Genomic DNA, 19795 nt, shown 5'->3' on the forward strand with positions numbered 1-19795 from the left:
TTTTCAGATCAGTGCAGATACATCTCTCTCAATGTACCATCCTCTCAACCATGAAGTGGTGCAATTTCTTTCTCTCTCTCTCTCGCTCTCCCTCTCTCTCTCTCCTTCCATCAAAGACATTTACTGACATGCAGGAGGCCATTTCCCAGCAAAAATGTTTGTAATTAATAAACTGGTTAAAATGGCTTTACATTATTTATTTATCATTAATTATATTATTGTATGTCCACTTGCAGACTATACTTTACATAGCATTTTATTTGACACATTATATTTCAATGTTCAAAGACCATATGCACCTTAATGTGAATTTATCAAATGTGGAATTGTTTCACATGAGATGTGCAATGTGAAATGTTGGTATATCATGACTAATATTTACATGTGAAACATCAGAAATGGAATGTAACTTTTTTTTTTTAGAATATTAAAACTAATTTACTACTAAACTACTACCAAATTTAAGAAAATTACTTCTAAATTAAATTTACAGTATTATGGCCCTTTAAAGCTCATATGGTTAACTTTAATTTCTAAATGCTCCACCTGCTGTTCAGTGACACACTAGTCGTTCAGAATTGTGTAATAATTTTCTGTGGGTTCGTCACTTTGAGTGACCCCTTTCACATTAATAGTCATTTCTGCTAATGTTCTTATAAAATATTGATTAGTTGAGCTTTAATTATTATCTATGTGACGTAAATGTGCCTAAGATTTAGCTAAAAGCAACATTTCTTTGATGTTAAGAATTAAAAGAAATTGTAGTAGAAAGTGGGATAAACAACATCAAAACATACAGTATACAGCATAAATTGTCAAAACCTAATAAAATAGTGCACATCATTTTCTAAACTTTTCATTAAAATGGAGGGAAAGTTGCTCAAAAAGTGATCAAAACAACTACAGCATATCTAAGCATTTTCAAGATAGTCATGCTGACACACAGTAAACTAATCATTAAATCAATTTATCAGCAGCTGTTTTGTCACTGTTGTTTTTCAGGAAGAGAGACCAGTTATTCCAGTATCTGTTGGTGGTGCTGGCTTAATAATTGAGAGGATGATAAAGATTAGTAATCAGTCAATAATAATAATCATTAGTCACAGCCCTACAATATTAATGCTGTTTTTTACACTATGTGGCACTGTAAGCATATACTGTATAACATGAGTGTAGTGGGAACAGGAAGCAGGTTTGACTGGCTATAATAAAATGCTTACTGACAGAATACGTGTTTGTGACTGACACAATACTGAAGCAATAAAAGTTTGTAAGGTATGAGATAAATAAGAGCATGTAAATGAAAATTTTGAGAAGTCTCTCCAGTTATACTGCTGTCGTAAATGCCTCATATTTGAATGAAATACTGTTCCTCAGTCCTTAGAATACATGTTGTTCACATTTGGTTTTGCTTACATCTGCAAACCCCTTTTCAACCCCTGTTTACTATTGTACTGGTCTAAAATGGCTGTAAAAGAACTCTACATCTCTGTAATAAGGGTGATTTGATTCTACTGGTCATCTGATTCTAGGTTTTCAAACATTAACAATAACTGATTTATGGTTATAAAAATGATGTTGTCGTCATGTGGTGGTTTGGAAATCTAACATGCATGGCATCCAAAGTGGGAAATTAATATTGTATTCACCTCCATTCTTTTGGAAAAATATAATAATATAAATGTGAGTAATGGCAGCAGCTTTGTTCACTTTTTGTGAACAAGAATTACACTCGTTTCAATACAAATATCATATAGTAATATAAAATTCGAATTTCGTGTTACAGAGGTCACTCAAAATAGTACAGAAGCATGACTGCTCAAGTTCCTGTATTTGCTGACTCAACAGCAACTATGCTCTCGATACTGTATCGACTCTCGGTTGCCTCATCTCGCAGTTTCAGCTTGATTTTGACATGTCCTACTCAAGTGAAATTACAGAAATACTGTCAGCAAAATTCTTGGGAAACACCACTCCCATCAGAATAGAAATGTTTTATCAAAGGATAATGGTGATCACTCAGAACAACTTTGTATAGATTTGCAGTAAGCCTCCCTTCTGAGGGGAAGTGGAGCCAAACATACCAAAACTAGCCCCCCCACCCCCACTACATAACAGGGTGAAACTCACCCCCAGCCATATAGTGGGAAAATAAATCTAAATCGAAAACTATTTAAATAAAGCGAATGTGCAGTTCAAATTGATTACAAAATTATTATATATTCTGTCAAATAACGTGAGTACTGAAACTCTCAATATACAGTAGATACTGCTATTACACAAGGTCAGTATATTAGTAAAGTAAGTACATTTAACATTTACGCTCTCTTTCTGGAATACTGAATGTCTGAAAGGCATTACAAATATTTTGTGAGTAAAATGAACTGAGTGTTAAGACAAATATTCGCTCATATCTTCTGTTTATTAACAGAAAACACGAAATACCTTCACAGTTTCCCTTTATTGTGGAGTGAGATAGGTGTGGGGGGGTTGGTGGGGTGGGCTGTATACCGTAACCCACTCCTGTCCCTGTGTCACGTGACGCAGCTCTGGTCCTGATGCTGCCGTTACCAAGACTTTGTATGGGGGGTGATTGATGCCACGCAGCGGTAGGTTGCTTAGATGCAGGGAATCTGTCACCAGTATGACTGGACTATAAAATACAGGTTACAAACTGCATCAGAGGCTTTAGAGGAACCGACAGCATTACACATTACACATTATGTTCTCCGTAGAATACTTTGGGTTACACATGCTATTTTCCAATATTGTCATAAATGCAGATGAGACACTCTGGACACAACCTTGCTAAACATGACACAAAAACAAATCTACGTGGATTGTCACAGGTCATGTTAACATTAACCTCGGCATACAGTGATGGACATAGTCACAAACTCCATACTCATTAAAAGTGAGTAGTGGCAGTAGCTTTGTTCATGTTTTGTTAGCAAGGATTACACTCTATCAAGTTGCACCTCGTAATAATATAATATTGAATAACTAATATTACATGGGTCATGAGTGTGAATGGTTGTTGTCTATATAGGTTGGCCCTGCAATGGACTGGCGATCTACCCAGGGTGTACCCCATTTCTCGCCCAATGTCAGCTGGGATAAGCTCCAGCACCCCCAGCTTCATTTAACACCACAAGTAACTGAATAAGGAAATTGTGCTGAACGCTGTGTACAATAACGATAGCTACACGGTCACATTTAGCGATGCAGCAAACTCTCTAATGTTAATAATCACTCTAACTTACTCGTTCAATTCACAATACACGCGTGTAGCTTTAATGCCTCCCCCTGCTTCTCTCTGGCACTAATCACCCCTCATACACAAACACGCATCATCGTTGCTGATCTGGAAATTCCCCTTTACTGCCATTTAAAAGCTCTCCTCCGAGGGCAGTGTGAAACCAGCGCTCTGCGAAACAAAAAACGCGCCTGTGAGCAGAATTATGTAGAATCTTGTGTCAAGAAGAGGATAATATAGAAGAGCAGGTGTTGCATGTTTTTTAAATGGGAAATCTGTTGGGCAGCTGGCGTTTCAAGGAGCCGAGCACCGTTGAGGAATGCGACTCGACGTGGGGGTCGGATTCTGAGAGCGACGAGCCGGCGGCTGAAGATGACAGCGGCATCTCCGACTCCGTCAGTCCGGCGGAAAACGACCGGGCCGCCGGAGACCCCGGAGACACGTCGCCGAAGGTAGAGTGGGGGTTATGTGGAGATGCATGCATAGAATGTGGAAGGAAAGAATGAAGAGGAAGGGGAGCGGGGGGGGGCACGGTGCGGTAACATGTGCCACCGGCAGCTCATAACATTGACAAGGCCGGGACACTGAAAGGGCAACCGAGTAGCCCCGATTCGCGCTGCTGTTTTGATAGGGAGATTGTAAAGCTCACGCCAAACTTCATTTAAAAACATGACAATTTTATGTCACCTTGTGTATGGGCAAAGATATGCACACACGGTGACAACTTTCCCGAGTCTCCTCGGTGTGGCATTGAATCCACCAAGCAGCAGTTCATTCAAATAGTCATCCTGTTAAAACCACTTTCACCAACAGGAAGCTAACACTGTCAAATAGTTTACTGAATTTGAGATTAATTACATAAATAACTGCTCGGTGTATTACATTGTCATACTACATTTTGAAAAGCAGGCTATTAACTTTATACCTGTACTGTACTGTGTGCCAATACCACTGTGTGAGTGATAATATACCTTTGTTGGTTAATTACTAAAGATTATTGGTTCTTCCCAAAATTGCTTTTCCAGATGAACTTCTGATGTCTGCCTGTGGCTTTATGAAAGAAATAAAATATGATTTTAATGATGGACTCAAGATTATAATCCCTGTGCCCTGAATTATTGTTATTGAATAGTTGGCTGAATGGCTGCTGCACACTGTGTGAGAATATTAAAACCAGCAGGACATAACAGAACTATTTGAAAAACTGTAATAAAGTGCATCACTCTTTTTCATTTCTCTTTTATTTCTAATTGGTTAAATTAGACTTGGTTAAATTGAAATTCTCAAAATTTAGGATTCCAGTTTGCACGTTGAATTGTAAGTTCAGCATCGGATAAAAATCACAAAACCCTCAAAATGACAAAAGACATTCATGCAGTACATAGCTTGACATAGAGTATGAAGTGAAAAGAAATAAAACCTGGTTGTTGCTGTAGTTCAAAGACAGTCTGATATGTTAGATGAATAGATGTAGTTAGAAATAGCAGGATTAGGTTTAGTGTAACACTGTGAGCCTTTCTGACCAATGGAAGTTAGCATGACCCAGATTTTATTTTAGAATGAATTCTAGTTTCTAGCATCCTTTTGTAGTGATTGCACAGCAGCGCTGATGTGAATTGTCCTCCTTTGCTAGAAAGAAATGGATGATGACAGCACTCGACCTCAAAAGCAAAGTCAGTGCTTTTAATTCAGCTGAATGGCAGATGAGCACTACGCTGCATCTGTTCAAACACCAATTGTTTTTCTTTCAGATATGCATTGTACAGTCTTTTTCTTCTTCATTCCTTCATTTTTTTCTTTTTCTTCTTTTTCTTTCTTGCTTGCTTCTTCTCTCAGCTGACTGACTCCCCAGAATCTGTCCCAAAGATGAAGAGGAGTTTCTATGCTGCCAGGGACCTCTACAAATACCGTCACAGCTACCCGGTGAATGCACGCACACACACACACACACACACACACTCACACAGAGGCAAAAAATTACGGTGCCATTGATACCCAAGACTGTGAAACCACAAGACACATAGTTGTTTTCTCAAAGACACACACGATGCAGACAGCATGTGTGATCTCGTTTATCTTTGTGTGTGCTTGTGTGTAGAACTACAAAAGGCCCCGGCAACCCAACGAGTACCGTAACCTGCGCTTCTACCTGAACAAGATCCCTCTAGTACCTGATGGTGAGCTCATACACACACACACACACACACACACACACACACACACACACACACACACACACCTGCAGACTGCCTTCTGCTGCTGTGGAGAGAAGAGATGCTCTCTCTCTCTCTGTCTCTGTCTCTCTCTCTCTCTCTCTCCGTCTATCACAGACAGACACACACACACGTGAGTACGCACACACAATAAAATGTGTGCGGCAGCTAATTAGTGCTGTCTCTTCTCAGGTGTCTATATAGAGGAGATTCTGTCGAAGTGGAGAGGCGACTATGACAAACTGGAGCACAATCACACCTACATTCAGTGGTGAGACATTTCAGCTGTCTGTTTTGATGTTCGTATACCTTTCATGTGACTGCATCAACTCCCTTTAATTGACTTGATCGTTAATTGCTTTTTCGAAGCCATGAGAAATGTTAAAGCTCCTTTTTTTTCTGATTCGTCGTCAAGCAAAAGTCACCAGAAATAAAGTGACAGCTTTATCAGCTGTACTTCCTGCATGTAAAATATGGGATGTTTTAGAAGAATTGGATAAGCCCTGTTCCTTTTAGTTGCGGTGACTAGCCAGCTAATTAAACTAACATTAACCCTAAGAGTTAGTTGAAAACAAAGTCTTTTGGCTGACTTTTTAATATTTGTAGCCAACTCATTTTAAAATGGAAGTTTGTAAAAAGGCTATAAAATACACCTCACTACTTGATGATCTCTGTAGACGTGGAAATAAAGAAACAGAATTGTTCTTATGCTCCAGTGTAGAGCTAGTTAGTCCTGCCATCCTCAGTGTGTTAAGAAGAAAAGTAAGATCAGAATGTTATTGTTGTTGACAGACGCTACATTATTCTACACTTTGATAGTATCCAGACCTACCTGGAAAAATACAAAACAGTTCATGTTCTGGCCGTGAACAAGGTCTGTTTTTTCTTATAACCTGCAAACCTACAAGCCTACACAACTCTTATTTATTTTTTTACTTTTGGTTTTATTAAACTCCTTACATGCAGGGTATATTTTTTTTTACTGTACACTGCTTCAACATGTGGAGAAATTGCTGTAGATATGATAACTAAGCTATGTTATGTTAAAATTATTATAAATGGCTGTTCAGGGAAGGTGTTCAGTGAATGTTTACTTTTGGTCATTCACCTGTGTATAAGGGAACAATGACAGGGTACTAACCTTCTTTACTTTATGGTTGACAGCAGTTGCAACTGTTGTGAAAGGACACTTAACTATTAAGCTACATTATTAAGTTAACAAAAGTTTTTTCATCATCATGGTCATGGTCAGTTCTTTTAAATTAATTTTGTATTTTTTTTGATTATTCTGTGTGTGGCAGGCTGTTCCCATTAAGAGAACAAGGGCTCAACTTCTACGCACATGAACTGACTCAGGAAGAGATCAAAGTAAGAAACACACAAGGAAACACAGATACACACGGACTCTATATGCAATGTCAGTGTTACTATCTGAGCTGCCTACTTCCTATCTGATTTGTTCCTCATTGCATAAGTGCTTACCACAAGTGCTAGGCTGAGTGACTGTAGCTTCCATTCAGCCAACATATAGATGTGCTTTGGGTGGAACAAGAGTGCATTTATACAGACTTTACAGCTCTGGAAAAAATTAGGAGACCACTGCAAAATGATCAGTTTTTCTAGATTTTACTATTTATAGGTATGTGTTTGAGTAAAATAAACATTTTTGTTTCATTCTTTAAACTCAATGACAACATTTCTCCCAAATTCCAAATAAAAATCTTGTCATTTATAGCATTTATTTGCAGAAAATGACAAATGGTCAAAATAACAAAAAAGATGAAGTGTTTTCAGACCTCAAATAACGCAAAGAAAACAAGTTCATATTTATTTTGAAACATCACAATACTAATGTTTTAACTTAGGAAGAGTTCGGAAATCAATATTTATTGGAATAACCCTGATTTTTAATCACAGCTTTCATGCTTCTTGCACGCTCTCCACCAGTCTTTCACATTGCTGTTGGGTGACCTTATGCCACTCCTGGCGCAAAAAATTCAAGCAGCTCAGCTATGTTTGATGGTTTGTGACCATCCATCTTCCTCTTGATCACATTCCAGTGGTTTTCAATGGGGTTCAGGTCTGGAGATTGGGCTGGCCATGACAGGGTCTTGATCTGGTCGTCCTTCATCCACACCTTGACTGACCTTAGCTGTGTGGCATGGAGCATTGTCCTGCTGGAAAAACCAGTCCTCAGAGTTGGGGAACATTGTCAGAGCACAAGGAAGCAAGTTTTCTTCCAGGATAACCTTGTACGTGGCTTGATTCATGTGTCCTTCGCAAAGACGAATCTGCCCAGCTGCCGTTTGCCATTCTTTTTGTAGGTCACTTGATGTCATCCTGCGGTTGCTGAGTGACATTTGAATGAGTTGATGGTCATCCCGGTCAGTGGAGAGTCGTTTTCGCCCTCTGCCAGCCTGTAGCTTTGTTGTCCCTAAAGTCTGCTGCTGGACCTCGTTCTTATGAACCGCCGTTTTACAAATTTTAAACATGGAAGCAACCTGACGATCACTGTATTCCTCTGCCAGTAAAGCCAGAATTGAACCCTTCTTTTCCTTACTCAAAACTTTTCTTTTCAACTCTTTTGGCATGGTCAGTAGTTATTTTTTTTAATTCCAATTACTGTGGTTTTTATACTTGTCCTTGTTAAACAAGATTTGCATCACCTAATCAATACCTCATTTAAGTAGAATGAGGTGTGCTTGTGTTGGAATTCAACAGACACTTGAATGGAATGGCTGTCAAACATGTAGAGATGCTGATTTCAGAAAACTTTCAAGTGGTCTCTTAATTTTTTCCAGAGCTGTATGTCCTTATGCTCCATATGATTATCATTTGATCACCCAGAATGCATGCCAAGCAGAAAGATGGTGCTGTCCCTGTCTGTTAGTTTCTGATGTATTGTATTAAATCCTGTCAGGAATTCCAAAGCACTCGTGAAGCTAAACGGAGATTCCTGGCGGCCTATTCCCTGATGTTGGACTTCTATGGCATCAAACTGCTGGATAAGAGTGGAAATGTTGCTCGAGCTCCCAACTGGCAGGAGCGTTTCCAGCACCTTAATGAGTAAGCATATACACATAAACACACTGTGCAGCAGCTTAAGGGTATAAAATTGCAGCCAGAATTTGCGTGAACTTATCGCTCAGTTGCCAATCGCTGTTTTTGTGTCCTTTAGCAAGGCAATTACTTTAAATCCCATACAACTTAATTGTTCCCCTATCAGCATCCAAATGTGAAACAGCGTGTTTTAAGTCAAACAGATGGTTAAATGGTAATTTTAGGGGTGATTTTTCTTTCTTTCACACCCTGTTTTGATGGTTTCATGGCCTGAGAGAAGTCAACGCTTTGCCAAAGACCCACCTGAATGTCACATTTTGTGGTGTGTACTTGTTTTTCTCCTCCAAGTTTCAGGCTATTGCCATACCTCCTATAGTCACAAACCTTCTCTAAACCTTCGCATCTGATTCTTATTGTTGCCATTATCCCAAACACACAAAGAGCAGCATAAAACAGCTGCTCAGTACAGTTTTATTCCTTTCTCTTGCTTTAAATATCCCGTCAACTATTCACAATGACTTTTGTGTCTGGTGCACTGATAATTTAGGAGTTTGAGCGTATTTTAGTCAATTGACTAGAAGTCAACAAAACCTGGATACAATTTCATCTATTTTTTTGCTTTTATTGCTTTTATATAACAGCATCACCTCTTCCTAGCAAGGTTTCATAAAATGAACACATTAACAAAAAATGCAATAATGTATTGATAACAAATGAAGATTCTTCTGCCGAGCAAGCATTTAGCAGAATGGTTGCTAAACAACACACAGACGCAGCAATGGATATCACCATTAATAGTGCAACTGTTGAAGTAGTGTTTCAGTTATGTCCGTGCTCCTCTTTGCTGGTGCAGGTGTGTGAAGGATACTGCTGCTGCATCTCCTCTCATCACAGTTTGGGCGCTAGTAAGATTGCAGGGATGACTCAGATTTATGTCCCGTCACTGACATGATTTCACACCGTTAATTTGCCATAGATCATTGCTGTAGTTTGTCTGCTGTGAATGGAGATAAAAGGCCTGTGGATTGGGCAGCAGCGACAAGAGTTATTTCTCTAATGAAGCGACAGAACGCAGCAGGTCCTCCGGCTCTTCAAGCGTAAATCCTTGTAGGCTCTCTTTGTTTCTTTCACTGGCATCTTTGTGTTTTTTTTTTTACTATTATAGTGCGGTCACACGTGTGTGTTTACAGAGTATTTTATTCATTTTTTTTTTACACACAGTACAGCACTTTACAGTATTTTACACATTCTGAGGCTACTTGCCATGTTTGGTGAAGGAGCCTTGAGGTTAGCAGGAAAGGTGCAGTTTAACTGTTTATACCAGACTGTAATAATTCACATACTCAGTAGTTTTGTCACAGTAATACAACGGAATAAACAAGCAGCTAAAACATAAATATTACTGTGGTAGTTATCATTTTGTGAACAGTAATGTTACACTAGTTTATCTTCTTAGAAATGGAATGAGTAACTTTTGAGGGACAGATATCTTTGGCTGGTGGAGAGTATTGTTTCAATCAGGAATATACAGTGTGTAATTCCAAGTCCATGGTCCAAGTTGTTTTTTTGTTTGTTTCTTTGTTTAGATTTTATTTTAAGATATTTCATTGTACTTTCATGTTTTTGTGAAAAAAAAAAAAAAATTTAGCCATAGTTTTCGTTAGACTCATGATGCAGTATGACTAAATGTGATTTAATCATGCTGCAATTTATAATGATCTGTCAGAGTTTTTTCCCTCTTTTTTTTCACCTGCTTCTCCTGCTTTGTTCTTTGAAGGTCCCAGCACAACTACCTGCGGATCACTCGCATACTGAAGTCCCTTGGTGAGCTGGGCTATGAGGCCTTCAAGGCCCCACTGGTTCGCCTCTTCCTGGAGGAGTCGCTGTGCCACAACACCCTTCCAAACATGCAGCACAGTGTCCTGGAGTACTTTGTCTATACCATTCGCCTCCCGGCCACCCGCAGGCGCCTGCTTCGCTACGCACGCCAACACTACAGGCCTGCCCATGCCTTCCTCTGGGGTCCACCATCTAAAAGGCGAGGCGGAGGTGTTGGCACCGGAGGTAGTGTGGGTGCTGGTAGCAGCGGGATCAGAGCACCTGCTCCGACACCAGAGCACCAGAGGAGAGAGGAGGAGGGCACCACCTCCACCTCTACAAGAAGCGGAATTATTGTGTCTTCCCATGATGCCATGATGTGCCAGGACCTGGCTGGAGGAGGAATGAAGGGCTACACGGGACCCGGGTCTAATGTGGCTGGACTGGAGGGAGCATTGATGTTGGTGGGAGCTAGAGGAGGGAGGAACGAGTACAATGAAGTTGTTCCTTTGTAGGGAATAGGAATAGTGTTTGAATGTTATCAGGTTTTTAAAGCAGAAAAAACTGCTGTTTTTAAAATTAACCAACTGTGTTGTAAAGAATGAAGAAGAACTTTAATCTTTGCAGACCCCATAGGACACTGAAATCCAGAGTCAGGACAGTAAAACACATAACTTATAGCTTGTGTCATTAGAATCTATTCAGGTCAAGGGCTTATTATAAACTATGATAGTGCAGATTATTCAGTTAAATTCTGTGATTATGATGTGGGACTGGGGTGTTTGGGGAGGTGGGATATCCTGAGCCAAACAAAACAATCCCAATCCTGAAACCATCTAAACAATGAGAGACCCAAATGTGTGTGGCAAGACTTTTCCTCATTAGGGCTATAGGCATGAAATCAGTCAGAGAGAAGACTGCCTTATTTAATGTTGAGTTTTGGAACAGAGGCAGGTATGAAATGTGGTTACTGATGCAAGAGCATTTTAGAACCAAAGGTTCCTGCTGATTGACATGTTGGTCATACGATGGTTTTGGGAAACAGTCCTGCCCGCTCATCAAACACTGTAGCTGGAGTTCCACTGAGCAGCAAGCTGGACTGAGCTCACTTTGTTGTACAGGTGCTGTAAAGTGAAAATTATAATGTGAAGTGGGGGACAAGGGAGGAAACATTTTCTTTATCTTTTTTTTTATTTCCTTCTGAAATTCTGTGAGGTGACATTAGGGGCAAACACGAGAGGAGGACTGGCTGAAAAGGGCAGGGGTGGGTTAGGTTAGGTCACAGCAAGACCTGGAAACCACATATTTCAGATTGACTTGAAATGCTATTAATAATAATAGCAGGCACAGCTCTGTATTTATCTGCTATATTTTACTGCCTACAAGTTGAAGGTAGCTGTACAGAAATATAGAGCAAAAAAAAAAAAAAAAAAGACTTGTTGGTAACTTGATATCTGTGAGAAACAATTAAAAAGAGAGAGGCTTTTTTAGTGACATCAAAACTCTCCTGTGAACTATGACTGGCACCATGGAGGTCTACATAATGGGTAAATATACATTCACTTAGAAGTTTATAAGATACACCTAGCTAATAATAATAAAGTCTGATACATTTTGAAAGGACGCCATGGTTACATCACTGCAGTTGTGCGTCCACAGCAGAAACAAGTGGAGTGAAACTAGCACGATCCCCCCGTTTCTAAATAATAACATCACTCAGTATTTATAAGTATTTAATTAATGAATGGAATATGTGGTAATATTATATCTGTGATGTGACATCTACTTAACACTATGACTGGACACAAACTTAGCTAAGTATTGGGGCCACATTGTAAGTCATCCTCAGTCATTACAAGATGCACTTGTTTGAGCTAGGTGCACCTTATAAACTGACAAATGAGTGTAGTATCCAACAATAGGTCAATGAAAAAGAAGATGCCTGCTCTTGTTTCAAAGGAAAGGGGGCAGTGTAATTTCTTCTTCAAAATGTAGGTTACTGGGACACAGCAAACTCTCTTTTTAACCCTAGTCTCTGCTACAAAATTATAATATTAAACTTTCAGGTAGATAACTAGCTAACAAGCGAATCTAGTTTCAGAGTAAAAATTCTGCATCTGCTAGTGGAGGTTTCTGAAAGATACATGCTAGTCTGATTAAGCTATGTTACCTAGCTAGTTTTAGCAGCAATCACTGTTGCTTGCTTAGGCTGCCTCATTTTCTAAAAAAAAAAAAGTGAAGTTTTTGATCTATCATGTAATAATTTGAAGTCATTCTATGTAGCCTGATTATAAAATGTGTTGAAGAATTGATATTCCTTGAATTCCCTGTGACTCTCCTGTGCCTCATAACAAGCAAACATCAGTTTTTGAAAGGTAGAAAAGTCTCACTAACTTTTTTTCACATATGGTGTTGAATCCAAAATGCTTTTGCTTTTTCCCAGATGGGTTTGTGTCATGATGATTACCCACTCAGCATGGCTCTCTATTATCATATTAGCAACACAAACAACAAGTTAAGTTTAGGTGCAGTGCATGCAATAGATTAGAGTGCATTTTATGAACACTTTTCACTCAAGTACAAGTTCAAATATTTTATTTTTTCCTAAATTCAAATGGTATTTGAATTTTCAAATTAAAAAGTGATAGCCCTATTTTGGTTTTATGGCGAACATACTGACATTTTTGACAAAATCATCCATGATAAGCCAGAACACCTCCAACATGGCTGCCACAGGATGTATTGTGTCACCTAAATGGCTTCTGCTTAACTGAACAAGGTGATTGGATGTGGACTGTGAATGAAGTTAATGTATCAGACACGTGATGTGTGTTGCACTTTTTTGACAATCTATGTCTTCCGAGTTGAAAGCGCTGTCGGTTTCTTCAAATTATTGACATACATAATCTATAAGTGGCCAGGAACTTGCTTTGTCATGAACATGGTCGATTGTTCTCATGTTCTCTAACCTTGCAATAATTTGGCTAAATGACATGTAAAATTGAGCACTTGTATTTCATGGTATACATAGTTAGTTTTCAACCAGGGTACATATACAGTAGTAGGTGGTGATGCTGTTGATTTTTTCCTCTGACTACAATAGATAAAAGCCTCTAGTGGTACATTTGTGCAAGTGCAGCTGCTAATATTCGTTAGATATTCAATATCTTCAGATTTGAACATTTACATTGCGAACGATACCCTACAATTTCTCCTACATCTGTACTCTAATGAAGATGCAGGAGCCATTGTAGATGGTGCTTATTGAAGCCAGAGTTTTTTCTTTTTTTCTTTTTTTTAAGTCAACAAACTGTTCCCTCACTCTCATCATATCAGAAATTGACAGCATCACCTTGCTTGTGTTTAGTTAATAGAGGGCCACAATTCTCCTGAAGCTAAAGCAGTTTTGTTGAATTCTAGGTGTAATTTCAAACACAGACAACTGGATTCCCTGGTTGCAATAGATAGATGTCTGTGAAATTAAAAGCCATTTGAGGTGCAAGACAGCAATGATGCATATAATCAGGATTTTAACGCTTCCTCCTGACTTTTTCAGCTGTTCTTCCTGTAGTATAAGGCCTTGTTTTTCATTATTTGACAAGGTCTCTACATCGCTCCCCAGCCAAGTGTATCTGACATAATTGTAAAAATAACTTTTCAGGTGAATTGTGTGATAATATGGGCTCAAGTATCTGAATTTTTAGTATATTGTATGTGTACATATATGTGTGTGAGTGCGTGTGCGATTGTATCTGATATTCTTAAGTGCCTCTTTTGTATTTTTTATGTTCATCTGTATGTTATAAGGAGTGTCTTTCCCAGCTGATTTCCTGTACATCCTGTTTTTTGTACAGCATTTTGATATTTACATTATTGTTTTCATTATAGTCATATACAGTATAGTATGAGTAGTATTGATGTACAGTAACAGCAGGAATAAATCCCACAAAAATTGGTATAGAGGTGAGGTTAATAATATATCATACTTGAAATTGTTTGTATCAGGTTAAGTGATTGAAATGGAATTGTTCCATAGATGACTATTCACCATGCTAGCTGAACACACCTGTGTTTTTCAGCATAGATGGACCACAATACCTGGATGTTTGCCCTGAAATGTGAAATTTGCCACACTTAACTCAAATAAAACTGGGGATGTGGATTAAGAATTATGTCAAAGTGAGCTCTGTACACAGCACTGTGCATTACATGTAGATTTAAGCTGATGAGCTTGTATTTGGTAGGTGCGTAGCTGATCTGGAAGCAGGAATAATGACATTGGTTGAGATAAACCTCAGTGGTTGGCTCTACAGCTGTTCAAAGGCTGAACAGCTATCACCGTTAAATAAGATCACAGTAGAAGATTAAACATGCAAAGGGATTCACTTTCAAATACTTAATATAACTAAGATTATCTGCCTGACTTTTGAAACAAGACTGACGTCAGAGGCTCTAATCTGACTGGAACCAATGCTGTATTAATATGCATATCGATGCCACATACAATAATATTTGCTGCAAAACAAAGAAAAATAGGCACATGGCAGGTAAATGGTATTATGTTGGAAGCTCAGTGCAAAAATAGAAAGTGCTTTCTTAAATCCTAGCACTGTTTCTCCTGACCAAACAGCCATACTAGAGCTAGAAACAGAGTGGAAGATTCTTGTGCAGAAACACAAAAATAACAGACTTTCTCCAGTATACACAAAAATTGGTTTTGTCCTGACAACCAGAAAGGAGCACATACTTTACCCTCAAATCGCAGCACTGTACAAAGTCACCCATCAAGGCTTGATATTGGACTGTCACTACATATCTTGGCATGTTTGAGATTATATTATACAAAATTTCCACAGTGAAGGTAAATATGGATGTTATTTGGTTAGCATAAACAGTATGTTACATATATTGTAGATTAAATACAAAATATTTCATAATAAGCACTAAAAGAATGTCAAGACATTTTTAATTGTCATTTGTGGGATCTCCCTCTGTCCAGGGCTTTGCAGTGGGAACTAAACCTGGTGTTAGAAGAGAGGAGATGCAGGCACAAACCCCTTTCATCCTTGACTTTAAAATTGCACTTTTATGCTTGATTGCCTCCGACACACCCCCTGCCACAACCTTCCTTCCACTTCAGCACAGTCACTTTCGCTGCAAGCACCCAACAGGCACAGGTGAAGGTGAAAAGACAGTGTGCTCCTAACAAAAACGTCACGTTGGTGTGGTAAACGTTAACATCAGAACAAATAATACCTCTGGAGGCTACACTTCAAAGGAGGAGAAAAATTCACTTTAATTATAGTTCCTCAGTGTTCTCCACTTTGATATTGGATTTATAAGCAGAACTGACCGAAGAGATTTTACTCAGTAGTGACTTTACCTTGAAACAAGCAGTTAATCAATAAACCTGTTGTAGTCTTTGGATGGAACACATATTGGTGTATATTTGCTAGGTATTGGCTATGCACTAACAGACTCTGCTGCTGCCTATGCAACTCTGGTGTATTCATCCCTGGTCACACACAGTACATGATGTGGAAATATAAATTTAAATAAATTGAAACCAACTTAGGTAAAAATCTGTGCAATTCAAATACTGGATTATAAAAACTATATATTATAAATTCTTAAATTAGAAAATGTCATTTTTAATGCAGAACAATAGAAAAGACTCAGCAGACATACACAGGTGTCAATTACAGTGGCTAAATAGACCTCTAAATTTATTTCACCTGTGCTTTTCCTGATATAACATGTCAAAACACCTTGTGAGAGAGGTTGTTAAAAAGGACTATAGCTCAGGTAAGGAGACATCATGTCGACTTAAAGCTAAAGTTAGCCGGCAGCATGGCCCAAAATTAATTTAATTATGTATTTCATTGTCGTCTGAACTGACAATAGGCAGGCAGGACTAATGCTGAGCATACAGACTGTATTTCTGAGCTGTTGAGTGGGAAAAATTGTTCATGTCAGCCACAAGTCGGGTACATCAAGAATGTGACAGCTATAGTATTTCTCAGTGAAAAGAACCTCAAGAGTGTCAACAAACAATTGGCAAAATGGCTGTAAAACCACCATCACAACATGTAATTACAATCCATTGTTATTTCTGACTGTACATATTAACAAACTACAGTAAATGTGTAACATAAAAATAGCAACATCATAATGTAATAATAAGATAATATACATGTATACTGATAAACTCCTATGGGCCTTCTACATTTATGATAGCATCACAATAGTAATATCCTCTCTAGTTACCAGGGTAAAATATATTGGTGGAAGGAAACTGACACATTTGATTGGAAACTACACTTAACCCATTAGATCCCAGGTTTTTTGTCATGATGGGGCCTATGGAGTATAGACTTCAGCATAAGGCTACAATATAACCAAATGTGAAAAAGTGAAGGGGTCTGAATATTTTCTGAATGCACTGTATGTAGCAGTTATAGTAGTTATAGTAAACAGGCTTTATTGTTTTCTGTATGAATATTATACACAGTATATTACTATTCATATTATTATTAGTAGTAGTAGTAATAGTGGTATTGCTGTTGTTGTTGTGGAAACAAGACCTTAATTTCATTGGCAGTTTGTCACGACTGAGCTTGGAACCCCAGAAGCAGAACACAGACTGCAATACAAACAACGTTTATTTAGGAATAGGTAGTGAAAAGGGGTCAGGATAGTGCTGGTCCAGAGAGGGGTGCTGCGACAAGTGAAGGAGTCCAGGGGTGGGGAAAGGTTGTGCTGCTGTTGGTGCTGGTCCCGATGGAAAATATGAGTGGCAGGCAGACTGGAGGGAATGGCAGGCAGGCAGGCAGCAAAAACAGAATAGAGAACACAGGGTAAGAAATGAGCAGACTAGTACTTCAGCAGTAGCTGGCGTAAAACTAGAAGAGCCGAACTTCTCTCAAGACAAACCATGAACAGGAGTGACAATCCGGCAGGGACTGAAGGCAGGAGCAGGGATTAAGTACATCCTGGGTGATGGGCTGATAGGAAACAGGTGAGCTTGATTGTAGAGGCACAGCAGGTGTGGAGTGGCAGATCCAGCAGGAGAGACAGAGAGCAAGGGGGAGGGGCAGACAACACAGAGACAGACAAACAGACAGACACTGACAGACAGGTCAAGGAGCTGACCTCGTGACAGTTTTTGTTTTTCAATAAACAAACCTATTGTACAGGGGTTCTATATAGAACTCTAATGAGTGTGTAAGGCAAAATAACAGCACCACTGGATGTTAGCTTTTGTGTGTTGCGAGCAAATTGTGTCAGCAAAAGATATCTCATGCAGCCACCATTATTAGCTATTACATAGGTGTCTGACCTGTGCATCAAGAGTGTGAAGCACCCTCTGTGATTCACTCTTGTTTACTCAGGTTTTAGAGAAAGCAAACCAAGTTCAGATCACCTGATGGGTTGTTTATAGAGCCTGGGATAACGCTGCCTGTCCAGAAATATTGAAATCTCATCAGCTAATGATGTAACAAGACAAACACAGCAAAATAACACGGACTGAACCTAAACTGTGTTTATTCAAATCCTATTTTTACTTTATATAAACATATTGCATATGTATGTATGTGTGTACTGTATATCAGTATATCTTAATTACAAAACATAAAACAATGGCCATGATGTATTTCTGGAATTTCACTGAACAGTCTCATATTATGTACTGCATGCTGTAGCCATAGAGCCATAAGCTTCTGTTGCTCTTGGCTGAAATATGTTAACACAAGGATCCCTTGTTGTAGCATAATTTCATGTTCCATTTGTCATCACAGCAGTTAGTTAAGTTTTGCTTGAAAGCCTGCATTAATTCCTTATCAATGATATTTGCATATATCACTGTAAGTTTATCCTATATGTTTTCTTTAGACAGTTATTCAGTTATTTGCAGTGGTGTGCAAAAAGGAGCTAAAAAAAATCCTGCTCGCAGTCATAAAGCCATCAATGCACATTCATACAGGGTTAAATTATACTGTAACAAGCTGACAGCGGGACAAGCAAATCAATAACAACAGGGCTAAAAAGCAGGCAGACAGCAGGTGTTTTACCAATCAAATATTCACAAAAATTACATTCTGCAACCAGTTTTCATTTGTCAGAAAGCTTGACAACATTTATTTAAGCGTAAGTAAATACTTAAGTTTGAATGTATTGTTAATTATTCATTATGAATCATGTGCTGTGTGTTCCCTCCAGAGCCAAGAGAAGAAAGGAATGCACTGATTCTCCAGTACAAAGGACACATCTGTTGCAGCAGATCTGCCAGCTGAATAATAGGATTAAAATTCTGAGTAAAGAGAGCTAGAGAGGCACTAGGAGCCATTCATTATGTGAAACTGACTGAAGACCTCTCTGAAACAACTGTTTTCTCCTCAAAGAAGTTGGAAGATAATAAGAGGGATATGATTAGAAAGCTCGCTGCTATCTAGAGAGGGCTTAAGCAGAGAGATGTGACGGCCAGAGTCCTCAAAGAGCATCAGCTCTGTTACAGTGCAGCTCATCTAACCTCTACTGAACCTTTATCTTCTTTTATCAGCATCAGTTCCTCCACTTGTCTTTGCTTCTGTTGATAACATTGATGAAAAAACACTAGACAGGAGAGATGAAGTGTCAAGAGAATAATAACAGGTATGATTTACATATGATGCATTTTAAAAATGTATTGACCTGATGTTGGCTATGGAGGAAAAGTCTGTACATCAGGTATGTCAGGGATGTCCCCTGTTACTCCAAATTCTAAATACTGTTCAAATACAATCTGCAAAATTTTGTAAGACCATGCTTTATACACAACAACATAACAATGGCATTCCCAAAACACACTGTCAGTGTGATATTGTATGCCTTGTTAGCCTTGATAAACTTAGCTAGAGTTGTTATCTTTGCCGATGGAAAATGGAGGAAACTAGCAAGCTGTGTAGAACAGATAATGACACCAAATAATCTGAGAAGTATGAAGGAAGCTTTTTGTATTTGACAGGAGAGATGGAAAAACTGTGGATAAAGGTAAGGCTGCATGCTGACTTTGTTAGAGGTAATAAGTCTTAGCAGCATTAGCTTGTCATAGATAAGGCAGCAGAGGCACTGATGAATAGAACATTGTCAGTGCTTTATTGTGGTTAAGGATTAGGCAATGTGGGTTGTGTTCAAAGTAATTAGAGCAAATCAGATTTTTTGACAAACCGACAACCCTAACATTTAATACATTATAGTGATATGTTTTATTTTAAGTCCAATCTCATTGAATGCTAATTATCATTATATCATAATATATTATGTTTCCATCTCTTCTAACTCTTCTCTATCTTCCTTTCTTCCAGGCAGAATTCTTAAATGTTAAAGCATCCTTTTCATTTGAATATGTGTTCACACTGTTCAATCTGTCTGTGTTTGCACTCTGTTTACCATTTGCTGTGTGTCGTGT

The 19795-nt window shown here is 38.6% G+C and overlaps 1 protein-coding gene across 1 annotated transcript; it reads left to right on the forward strand.

The window, feature by feature from the left end:
- Positions 1-3371: 3371 nt before the first annotated feature.
- On the forward strand, positions 3372-14516 carry ogfrl1 (opioid growth factor receptor-like 1). The gene is made up of 7 exons (XM_018694658.2): positions 3372-3708; positions 5093-5179; positions 5355-5433; positions 5662-5740; positions 6771-6837; positions 8390-8535; positions 10307-14516. The coding sequence occupies exons 1-7, from the start codon at positions 3523-3525 to the stop codon at positions 10860-10862; spliced, it is 1200 nt and encodes a 399-aa protein (XP_018550174.1). The 5' UTR covers positions 3372-3522; the 3' UTR covers positions 10863-14516.
- Positions 14517-19795: the final 5279 nt, after the last annotated feature.

Source organism: Lates calcarifer, linkage group LG16_LG22, assembly GCF_001640805.2.
Source record: "Lates calcarifer isolate ASB-BC8 linkage group LG16_LG22, TLL_Latcal_v3, whole genome shotgun sequence".
Classification (NCBI taxonomy): Eukaryota; Metazoa; Chordata; class Actinopteri; family Centropomidae; genus Lates; species Lates calcarifer.

Excerpts from the sequence above, each read along its gene's own strand:
- ogfrl1 (XM_018694658.2), top strand. The coding sequence starts at position 3,523 with ATGGGAAATCTGTTGGGCAGCTGGCGTTTCAAGGAGCCGAGCACCGTT. Across the intron at positions 5,180-5,354 it reads AATACCGTCACAGCTACCCG|AACTACAAAAGGCCCCGGCA; the intron begins GTGAATGCACGC and ends GCTTGTGTGTAG. Across the intron at positions 5,434-5,661 it reads GATCCCTCTAGTACCTGATG|GTGTCTATATAGAGGAGATT; the intron begins GTGAGCTCATAC and ends GTCTCTTCTCAG.